General features: G+C 38.5%; 1 protein-coding gene across 4 annotated transcripts in view; it reads left to right on the top strand.

The window, feature by feature from the left end:
• The first annotated feature begins 549 nt into the window (after window positions 1-549).
• cntrl (centriolin) overlaps window positions 550-11870 on the top strand; it is a 34809-nt gene continuing 23488 nt past the window's right edge. Inside the window, exons 1-14 of one of the 4 annotated variants that reach the window (XM_058375288.1) lie at window positions 550-1343; window positions 2194-2321; window positions 2420-2550; window positions 2642-2783; window positions 2869-3055; window positions 4430-4623; window positions 4835-4891; window positions 5639-5677; window positions 6015-6134; window positions 6624-6795; window positions 7470-7594; window positions 9142-9336; window positions 10860-11013; window positions 11502-11722. In XM_058375288.1, coding sequence (XP_058231271.1) covers window positions 1211-1343; window positions 2194-2321; window positions 2420-2550; window positions 2642-2783; window positions 2869-3055; window positions 4430-4623; window positions 4835-4891; window positions 5639-5677; window positions 6015-6134; window positions 6624-6795; window positions 7470-7594; window positions 9142-9336; window positions 10860-11013; window positions 11502-11722 — 1998 coding nt within the window. In that variant the 5' untranslated portion in view covers window positions 550-1210. Of the gene's footprint in view, window positions 1344-2193; window positions 2322-2419; window positions 2551-2641; window positions 2784-2868; window positions 3056-4429; window positions 4624-4834; window positions 4892-5638; window positions 5678-5699; window positions 5778-6014; window positions 6135-6623; window positions 6796-7469; window positions 7595-9141; window positions 9337-10859; window positions 11014-11501; window positions 11723-11870 lie in introns of all 4 variants that reach the window. The other 3 variants (XM_058375289.1, XM_058375290.1, XM_058375291.1) reach the window with 3 other exon arrangements.

The following is an 11870-nucleotide window of genomic DNA, read 5'->3' as shown; positions in this document are numbered from 1 at the left end:
TAACATTATGAGCAGTGACAGGTGAAATGAATAACACTGAGTATCTCCTCATCATGGCACCTGTTAGTGGGTGGGATATATTAGGCAACAAGTGAACATTTTGTCCTCAAAGATGATGCATTAGAAGCAGGAAAAATGGGAAAGCGTAAGGATTTGAGCGAGTTTGACAAGGGCCAAATTGTGATGGCTAGACGACTGGATCAGAGCATCTCCAAAACTGCAGCTCTTGTGGGGTGTTCCCGGTCTGCAGTGGTCAGTATCTATCAAAAGTGGTCCAAGGAAGGAACAGTGGTGAACCAGCGACAGGGTCATGAGGGGCGAAGGCTCATTAAGCGAAAATACTCTTGAACACTTTATATTTTATCATTTCTTAAGGCAGTACGTGTGCTAATTTTCCGTTTGAAATCTGACATTTTCCAAAACTTTTTTAGTTCGAACTACGAGAACTTTTATTCATGTTCGGACTTTTATTTTGACAGAAAGGTGTCCTCTATCGAGGCTTATTATGAAACATTGAATTTATTTCTAATAAACGCATGGTCACAACCCATAAAACCTGGACTTTCAACGAGTCCTTCAATGAAAACAGTGTCCGATTTTGTGTTTAACTTTTTTTTTTTTTATCAAGAAAGTTGTGAGAATTAGCGCTATCTTTTCATGCAGTCATGTGGCGTTACCGTTAACGGCATTAACTCTGTCCTCTATTGTAGCTCAGTCTCCATGGTAACAGGCACAGCACTCTTGTAATGCTGCTGTCTAGCTATGCTAACAACTTCTCACTAACGAGTGAATGGAGATGCAATGAGGATAAAGTTTATTTTTTATTTGTTTATAATTTTTTAAGAAACTAGCATCGTGTTTAGTTCATGTTATTAAACTATTCGGTCAGTGTTATGGCTAGTTCAGCGGGTAACCAGCAACCTAACTAGATTAGATAAATACGCTATTTAGTTCAGCTAGCTAACTAAGTGTCCAAAGTGAATAAGTGACCTAAAGCGATTATAGACTGTTATAAGATATTTATACTAAATTAAAGCAAAGTGACACAAGTGACTTGCAGCAGGTTGTGCTAGCATGGTGAATATTCACAGTGGAAACAGCTACTTTCGGAGCTCTGTGTTGTTAAAGCGAGCTCTTTTGGATAGCTAGCTAGCTAACAGCAGTACAGAGGAACCTGTACAGACAAATTCCGCTGGTTTAACTGGTAAGTATGAAGCGGATAAGTGATTCCCACAGAGCCTGGTCTGTGGAGAGACTGAAGGTGTCCAGCAGAATGTTGAGTTCAGCTTCTCCTCCTGGCCTGGGTCAGACAGCAGCGAGTGAAGATGAGCTCAGTGATGACGGTAAATGACATCTCTCACAGCGTTTATCCTGAAAAATGTTCCAGACACTGCTAAACATAATTTTCCTTTATCCTTTACACAAACTTTAAATGTGCACAATGATAGTCCTTGTATTTTGGAATCTATTTGGATTTGCATTTGAGAAGTATGTGACATTCATTCATTCATCTTCTGGGACCACTTTATCCAGTCAGGGTCATGGAGGATCCAAAGTCTATCCCAGTAACAGTGCAATTTAGGAGAATTCACTACAGATGGGACACCAGTTGCTTCAGGCGCAGCAGACACAGTCACCCACTTGTTCACACTTGGGGAGATGGGAAGAAACCAGAGAATATAGAAGAACATAACACAATAACCTGAGCTCAGATTCGAACTGGGTTACAGCTCTTGAGCTGGGAGGCAGCATTCTGTCATCCGTCATCTGTTTGAAGTGAAAACCAGTCCCATATGAGATAATTGACACTCAGTATCTTCATTAGATCTGGTTCCAAAACAGCTTGAATGTATAGATAGTAAATATATGACCAAAAGACATGTAATGTTTCCCCCTATGTCAACATGGGTTTAATAAAGAGAGAGAGAGAGAGAGAGAGAGAGAAAGGAAGTAGGATGTTTTCCTGCCATGTTTCTGCTGTTCCCAAGACAGACTTCCCCTTCCAGTGACCACGATAAAGTGGTTGATGTGATGAATACTGATGGGTTACTGATGAATAAATGAATAAATAAAATATGTAACACTATCAGAAGTTCTCTTTTGTCCCTTTTGTGAAAACTTTCAAACACTTGCCCTCCAGATTTAATGTTGTAATACTGCTGTCACATTCACTCATTTACATTTGGTTTGAAGGTGAAATAAAATGCACAGGAACACGATACATCACAGAAGATTTTATTAAGAAGTTGACCAAGCAAGACAATTTGTCCCTTGTGCGCTGCTTGAATCTGTCCACCACTCATGGGGATAAATGCTTCAAGGTAAAAATGATGACATTCAGTCTACGGCTCATAACCTATTGATCTGAGTGTTTGTTCTGGTATATATTTAGTTGATTTGTACTCTTTATCTCTCTTAGTTCATTGAGAACTTGGACAATTGTGAGCGTCTTCATATTCTCAACCTTAGTAACAACATCATTGAAAAACTTGAGAAAATGGAGAGGCTTCATCAACTGCGCGAGCTGCACCTTTCCAATAACAGAATAAGGTAAGTGATTCTATTTTTCATTAAGTAAGCATTTTATGTTGTGGAATTGCTGAAAGCTTGCATCCTTAAATTGTGGTTTTCCATCATGCAGGAAAATAGAAGGCCTAGAGCAAATGGCAAACCTACAGATTCTGAATCTGTCTAACAACAGCATTGAACACGTGCCACTGTGGTTGGGGAAAAAGCTCAGATCCCTTCAGAAGCTAAACCTCCAGAAAAACAAGATATTTTCTGTTAGTCTAAGTCTATTCTGCCTATGCTGTTTATCGGTTGTCCGTGCATGCCATGACATAACTTTTATCATCTTTTATCTTTCAGCTTCATGAGCTCGCCAAACTGAAGCATCTAAAAAGTCTCACAGAGCTGATGTTAGCAGAGAACCCTGTATCTGACCTTCCCCACTACCGCCTCTTCTTAGTCTTCCATCTGAGATCATTGGAGTTTCTGGATGGGCAGCCAATCAGCGAACAGGAGCGAGTGAAAGCATATCAGCGCTTTCACACTGGTATACTATTACTTCTACTCACTGTTTGCATATAAACTCTAATCAGGGCTGCAGGATCTTTTATGAATTAAGTCAAGTCGAGAAGCTCGTGGTCATTTTGACGAAATATTGCTGATGAAGTACATAGTGAATGAAACTCATCATAGGGAATGATGTCCCTCCTGGACCCTGTTGTTACATAAAGACACAGAACTATATAAGATAACACAGAACTAAGGGCTAAAAAGTAAATTAACCTATTCATATAACGTGCATGTGTACAACCTTCTGCAAACCCTGCAAGACAAGAGACAGTGCAAACAGACAAGACAATACACTACAAGACAGATAAATAAAATAGCACCTACCATTATACAGTCTGTGTAGTTCTGAGGGCAAATATGGATGCTTTGTTTTGTAAACATATGTAGACATATGATTGAGGATCCAGGGAAATATGGTTAACATTTTTAAATATTGGATAAGGTTTAATAGAGGCAATCATTTAACACTTCACTTTCAACTGTAATTTGTCTCTGACAATGTTCGTATACAATATATGTGTAGTTGTATGTTTACACAACAGATATAAAAAGTCTACCCACCCCTGTGAAATTGTCAGAATTTTGTGATACAAAAAAATTAGCCCAATATAAATCATCCATCTATACCTGCTTTATTCCTAATTAGGGTCACAGGGATCTGCTGGATCCTATCCCAGCGCACATTGGGGAAAAGGCAGGGGTACACCATGGACAGGTCGCCAGTCCATCACAGGGCCACACATATAGACAAACAACCACACACACAATATTTAGAATCACCAATCAAACTAATGTACATGTTTTTGGACTGTGGGAGGAAACCGGAGTAAACCCACACAGGGACGGGGAGAACATGCAAACTCCACACAGGAAGACGGGATTCGAACAGAGGACCTTCTTGCTGTGAGGCAACAGTGCTAACCACTAAGCCACCATGCTGCCCTGAATATAAATCGTCAGAGCTTTTTTAACCCTCAGTGTGAAATTACAGCATCTAAAAATTAAGCAAAAAACAAGGGTGAACTTATTGTACCCATCTAGTTTGTGAATGTTGGTTTACTTTTTGGGAGAAAAAGTTTATGTATAGAAATCTGTTGTGTTCTTATAGAAATCTGTTGTCACCTGTGCTGATTTGTTTGTTTAAAGAATTTGATGAACACCTGATCATTTTTATTAAAGCCCTGATAAATAAAAACATAACATTGAAGGAGGGTGTCCTTTCCATTTCCCATATGAGATTATTACAGACTGTTACTGAACTGTAAATACATACTGTGATTATGAAAAATACAAGTAATTGGATGTAAATGTTCTGCTTATGTCCCCTGGGCTGATGTTTTCTGGCTTGTAGAGGAGCTAGAGCGTCTAGAGCAAGAGCTGGAAGAAAGAGGAGCAGAGATTGAGCGACTGCAGGAGGAGAAAACTGCAGCATTAAAAGAGTTGGAGAATCAAGAGCAGCTCCAGCAAAGCCTGAGGAGGCAAAGCCAGGAGCAACAGTCACGACAGGAAGAGCTTGAAATGGAGCTGGACACAAAGTCGGAACTGGTGTGTACCAGAGCTTTCTTGTTCATCTGTGCTGATCATAATATTCAAGGCTATAATGTGACACTGATTTCTAGACTGCAGTAACAGACAGTAAATTTCACTGTGTTTACCAAATTCTATTCACAAGAAACAATGTAGGGCTTAAAGTCATTTCTTTTTTCATTGTAACAAATTTGAGCTTGCTTCCTTCTTCTTTCTTGCTGAATCTTAGCCAATTTCCTCTTCACTTCTTCCTACTTTCCCTAGAGGTCTGTCAGCCACCCTAAAGGTAGTATTAAATACTGATTTCTTCTTCTTCTTCTTCTTTTTTTTTTTGCATTCTTTCATACCTCAGTTAGACTCATTGTGTTTCCCACCTAACAACTGGTTCTGCTTCATGAACAATATATGAATGAGTGGGATGAATAGAAGCAGTGAGTAGTGTTTATCTTAACTTTTGGTGTCTGTATAGAGACAGATGACAAGGAAAAAACAGCATAAAGTACTGTATCTTAGTAAGGGAACAGTTGTAGTGTGCCTTGGCATCACTCTTCTTTCAAAAGATATTCCCTCAAATAAGGTTTTTATTATGGTGTTGGAGATCTCTGTAACACGTCAGCACAACATCTCCCATAGGTGTTTGATTGCGATCTGGTGACTGTGAAGGCCATAGCATTTTATTTATGACTTTTTCATCTTCAGTGAGTACATAGCAGTGTGGATGAGTACATTGATGCCCTAGAAGAGTCCATGCTTATCGCTACAGAAACGTTTCATCGTAGGTTAAGAAGAGCTTTGTGTTGATTTGCAGTGACTCTTCCATCAAGGACACATACAGACCCAAAACATGCTGGCAAAATAAATAAATAGCTTTCCACAGCCCCCAGTTTTACCTTTGTCAGCTGTCTGTACCTTATATTCATACATTCTAAATTATAATCTTTTGAAAAATAGATAGATAGATACGTGCATGTTCTTTTATAAACTGTGCATACCTTTTCTGTCTGTATGCTACTTTTCCATGCTGCATTCTCAGCCTCAATTACCCGTTCTCCTGCTGGATTCTTTCTGCAAGGTATTCATTTGTGTCCAATCAGTTTCTGTTAGATCAATCATCAACCAATTCCCGAAGTCCTAGTGAAGTGACATGTCATGACTTTCTCCTGTGCTACCAGGTAGTCACTAAGAGTGATGTGATCTAGCACTGCTGTTTTCATGAGCATGCTACAATGCTTTCTGCATGCATAAGTCACGTTGTTAAATCAGATAATGCACATGCATTTTACTTCTGCAAAATGCACTGAATATGTCCAGTTACCTTTATGGAATATGTTTGCAGTGGAGTTTATGTCCTACACTGAAATCATGTACCTGAAATATTGTCTCTTAAACACGCTTAATTTATTTTCCAGCTAAAGCAGAAGACCTCAGAGCTGACTCGGGCCTGCCAGAAACAGTATGAGCTTGAGCAAGAGCTGGCTTTTCATAAGATAGATGCAAAGTTTGACCCACTTCCTTTTTATCCTAATCATGTGAGTTTTATCAGGACTTACTTTATTAATCTGGCAGTTGTTATACTTGATATTAAATGTGTGTGTGTGTGTGCATTTGCAAGATGGCTGCCCGTGTTTATCCAGCAGCAATTTGTGCCTCTTCAGAAATTACAACACATCCTCAGTGTGTAGTACCTCCGTATAATCGGTGGGGACAGTGTAGCGTGATATCACACTATGACCGTGACGGTGTCCAAGTTTTAATAAGATGCAAACAGACTTTGTCCACTGTAAAAAAAAATCCTGATAACTAGCCAACCAGCTCTGACCTACTGTTAATCTTCCAAAAAAAACAGCATATTGAGTTAGTAAAGCTGGCAATGTGGCAGCCATTTGTGCACATGTATGTATAAAGTGTAACCGAGGTTTTATATTTTACTGATGAATTTAATTTACAGTTTCATCAAGTTACATGATTCAATTCCTATTTGTTCATTGAGTCCATTCTCCACCTTATATCCTCTTTAGGACCAGGATGGGAATGTGCTCTGTGAGAGTCCGTACATTGGAAAAGCCCGACACAAAAGGAACACATTTACATCAGACAGTACAGATACAGGGGACAGGAATCTGGCCACAGGGGGTCTCACACATACAGGCAAAGTAGAAGAGGAGGAATCTAGGCATGACTTGGAAAGAGGTACTGACATGCAAATAATACATTTTTTAATTTTTATTTTCCATGAGTTTTACATCGACATCTATGCATCTATGAGCACTGTCTCATCTGTATAGTCTGGTGTGTCATTCCATTTATATCACAGTGATTTCCAGTAATTACAATTGATTATTGAATGATGCATCATATATTTTAATGGTTTATCACAAATTGAATGTTGTGAAACATCTGCAAGACAAGTTACTCCCAGTTATCACTTACAGCCAAGATATGTCATTCCCTCACCAGCATCTCCATCTTACAAAGCACAGACATCCTCTTATCTGTAAAATAAATGTCTCCTGACATAAAATTTCACCATTTCAGCTATTAGAGGTTTCCTTATTATTTGTCTTAGATTATGTGGAACGTCCACTACACAAGTCCCCATGAATCACTGTTACTATAGAAACAATAACATACTAGAATGTAGTATAAACCTATTGTTCATGAACTACTGTCTGAGCTGTGCAGTAAAAAAAAACCTTCTGACCAGTTACATTCCAGTATGTAACTGTGTTATAATCAGTTTTAATAATTTATTAGTTATTATAATAGTGTAAAAATAAAGAATCAACTCTAAGATCATGTTACTACATTGGTGAGTATGGTGCTATTATAAAATTGGGATAATACTGGTGTTTGTTAAATAATAGATGCTGTGACTGTAGCAGAGGAGCAGCTACAGCGGCTGCGTAAGGAGATGGAGTACACAGAGCAACAGATCCTGAGAGCCACCGATGAGCTGCAACAACTAGAAGAGGCGGCATCTCAAAAACGAGTGAGTGTCTTTTTTTTTAAATAGTCTATAGTTTTTCTCATTACTGTTGGTCCAAAACATTTTTATAGTAGCCAATTAAACATATGCTATTTTTCTAACACAGTGATTGTATATATAAGTTAAATATCACGTAGGTACAGTGTGATGAGTAAAATCATGCAGATACAAGTCAAGAGCTTCAGTTAATGTTAACATTAAGGATTGGAAAAGCATTGCCAATGCATTGAGAGAATTTTCAAATGTGCAACTTAACCAACATTAGACAAGGGCATATTATCATAGTATAGTATAGTATTAAGTCAGTTCAGTTAACTAGTTTTATTAGAATATGAAAATCACATAACATCAAAATATGTTTAGCAGAAATAATAAAAAATGACAATTATCCCACATGAAGAGAGAGAAAAAAACAAACAAACAAAAAACTAGCACAGTGTCAAATTTAACACAAATAGTTGTAATAATATAATCCCTGTTTCTTTTGTAGTGGACATTCAAAACACCTTTATACAGATCAGTAAAACTGCTGACTTTAAAATGAGAGGGTGTATTTAGTTCTGTATTAAACACCAGAAAGTTTGCACACACAATTTATTGTATTGTACCCCCAAGCCCCTGAAATATACCTTGTGCCAAAGAACTATAAGAAAAATGTGCTCCATTTCCCCAGACCGTTGTGGTGGTGGACCTACGCATTATCCCTCTAAGGGCTGCCACATATGAATTTTGCATCACCAGGCCTGCCTTATGGCAGCAGGACTGGCTGGGTGGTGGTGGTGTAATGGTGTAGGGAATGTTTCCTTGGCATATATTAATACCGGTCAAACATTTTTTTTGATTTACATATAATAAGTTGCAAAAGAAATGTATAATGGGTTTACATGTAATAGGTAATTTGCATAAAATGAAAATATTTCTAAATAGTTATTATGGATATCAATACTTTAGGTACACACCGTTTATCTAATAATAACAGTTTATTATTTGAAAAAGTTTAATATTTAAATTTGTATTGTGTATAATGTGTAGTTTGTACAATTAAATAAATATAAAAAGTCTTGTGATTTATGATGCATAATTTAATCCCAGATTATCAAAAAACTTGTTAATGTTACTGAATACATTTGCTCACATGATACAGTAAGTGTAACAGAGGCCAGCGGTAGGTGCACTGACACTAGTGGCTGCAGTCTTTAGCCTCCTTGTTAGAGCGCTCATCTCCTATGCTGGAGACCCGGGTTCAGGACCTACTTGGAGCAGTTGCGAGTAGGACCCCGGGGGGTTACATTGGTGCCGTGACCCAGATGGGAGTGAGATATAGGAGGGTGAGTGTAACGGAGGCCAGCTGTAGGTGCTGTGCAGGTAAACCTCACTCCCCTGCTCTCAAGAGGCGCACTACCGACTGATGCTAGTGGCTGCAGTCTTTAGCCTCCCATGCTGGAGACCTGGGTTCAAGACTCACTTGGAGCGGGTTGCAACTAAGACCCAGGGAGGTTACATAATCACCGGGTCAGCTGGAGACTCTGTAACTCTAGTGTATTTGGCAGATTTCAGAAGCAGAGAAGGACCATCTTAGACAACAGCTGCAGCTGAAGATCCAGATGCTGAGCGAGATGCGGCAGGAGGCAGAGACCCTGGAGAAGCAGCTGGACAGGCAGAGCTCTGAGCTCAGTGTAGCTCAAGCGGAGTTGGACCAACTCCAGAGCTTACTGCACACTTTGAATCCAGAAGACATCAGACACGTTAGTAAAAATTTCTGCCTCTGCCATTTTTATTGATTGATTTATTTATTTTTATTTTTGCACACGTCTTTGTGGAATCTGTAACTGTTGCTGAAGTCAATTTATTCCTAAGTCATTTGTAATTCCTTAAGAATTTGAACTAAAACATTTGAGTGTTAAAAATATCTCTGCTTGGAACCTTGACAATAACAGCTATCCTGAATGTTGCCATGGCTTCATTTCAGCAACAACGTAAGTACATGGAAAACAAGATCAGCCTCCCAGTGGAGTATATAGTTAATCAGAGGTGTCTAGTAAGAGTACCAAAAGCTCCAGCCAACTAATACTCAGTGCATGTCTCTTTAAGGAAATAGGAAGAGTCTTTCTGTAGGGAATTTGGGTGGAGCTTGAAAAGTTGTTCACTCCCTCCTAGGAGATATTGTCATAGCTTGGATATAGGCAGTGATTGGTTGGACAGAGAGTTTCCTGTGTTGATTCAAAGCGGTAGAGAGAGAGGAGAGAAAGGGGGAGAATAAGGAGAAACTGTGTGTGTGTGTGTGTTGAGGGGGGGGGGATGAAGTGCAAAGCGGGGGAAAACCCTGTACTATGGCTAGAATGTACAAGCAAAAACTTTTAGGGTAGAGGCTACACAAACAAGGAGAGAATCAGAGAGACAGGGAAGGCTAAATCTGAGCACACAGCCTCCTTGTAGCCTCACTCGCCAGTAATGGAGGAAGAGCAGGATTTGTGATTATGTCAGCCACTTTATGTTAGTAAGTATCCCAGTGGAGTAAGGGAGTGGTGCATGATTATATGTTTTTGCACGTTATATAATTTTTATATCGTAATATAATATTTTTTAATATCGTTTTTATAATTCTGTGTATATCTTTATCATTTAATGCTTGAAGAATCTTTTCTTCTGTTTGATAAGTTTGATGATAAACAGGTAAAAAAATTGTACATTCTGATATTTTATATCACTTGAATAACACACTTCCTTTTTAGCAAGTAGCTTTAGGATTAAGGAAAGTAAAAAAATATGATAAATCTTTGCTTTTAAAAAAATAGTCATGCCACACTAATAGTTGTGAAAAAAAACATAGTTATGGAAAAATAACATTTTTTGCATTTGAAGGTACCAAACTGTAATTGTTTATGTTGTGATAGTGGAAGTAACAGACAGAGATGGTAATGAGTTATGTAATCTCAAGTGAAATGTACAGTGCAGAACTGTTTAGATCTCCATGTCCTGATTTTCATGTATTAGCGGTAAAGTGCTTAAAGAACATGCTGATTTTTTTTTTCAGTCAGAAACTGCACTTAGATCTTACACTTAGACCTATGGTATATGTAGCATGATGTTTATAAGCTGTTAATTTTGCTATTACAAGAAAATGTGCATAATTATTTTGTCCCTGAGAAATAATTTTCATCTACGTGTTGCATTAAAGCATGAACTCAAACCATGAGCCAGAGGACAATACAGAATGTAATGAAAACGTTTGTGAGTAAACCCTCTGTCTACTGATTTCTTGTCTCAGGCTCATGTGAAGGCTCAGCTGGCCAGTAAGAGTCAGCTGCTTTCCATCATGAGTAAGAAACAGCACGAGTTGGAAGGCCGGCTAGATGACATGCTCAGTCGCATTGCCAAGGAGACACAAGAAATCAAAGATCTAGAACAGCAGCTTACTGAGGGTGAGAGACATCGTTCTGATATTGGAATGATTATTTCCAAGACGGTACACGTCTTTTACAATCTGCATGCAGAGGAACATTTTATATAATGTGGGTTGTGCTGCATCGTTCTGCACTGTGTTGATTTGTCTCAGTGCTGCAAGTGCCATTTAAAGAGAGTTCCCCAACCACTCACTAAGCAGTATGCCTAAACAGCAATGATATAGCACTGATGTATTGACAAACCTCTCTGTGTTTTAGTGCCTAGATGGTATATCTAGATCTACAAATCTGTAAATGTATTTATTTTATCTATATTTAACAGTACATATTTTAAATGTAACCAAAATTCACACCTACGTCACGCCTAATATTTCAGTTAAACTAACTGAAAGTCTAATCTATTTATTTAAGAAAAGAGTCATAACTCTTTAGAAAAAAAGTAAAAAATTTAGAAACACCTGAAACTATGTTTCTAGGTGTCTGATTATTTCCTTCCTATCTGGCAGGTCAGATAGCAGCTAATGAAGCATTAAAGAAGGATCTAGAGGGCATAATCTCCGGACTGCAGGACTACCTGCATGGGGTGAAGGATCAAGCTCGACAGGCCGAATCTGACTGCCTGCGCCTGCAGAAGGAGAATGACACTCTACAGCAGCTCGTCTGGGACAAAGACCAACAGCTCAGCCGACTGCAGCAAGTTGCTCAGATATGTGAAAACACAAAGGAGGTTTGACCGTTTTATCAATCCTAAAAAATTTTTTACTGAGCACTGAAATGTGTTATTCTGCTAAAAACAATAATACCTTTGTGCAGCGATCTATCTTTTGAACTATTTCCGTTGTACTGTTGCCTTGCTCTTTGTTTCTAAATAAACC

This window comes from Hemibagrus wyckioides, linkage group LG22, assembly GCF_019097595.1.
Source record: "Hemibagrus wyckioides isolate EC202008001 linkage group LG22, SWU_Hwy_1.0, whole genome shotgun sequence".
NCBI classification, from domain to species: Eukaryota; Metazoa; Chordata; class Actinopteri; order Siluriformes; family Bagridae; genus Hemibagrus; species Hemibagrus wyckioides.
Note: the sequence above shows the minus strand (reverse complement) of the source record. Positions and strands in the feature narration are given on the sequence as shown.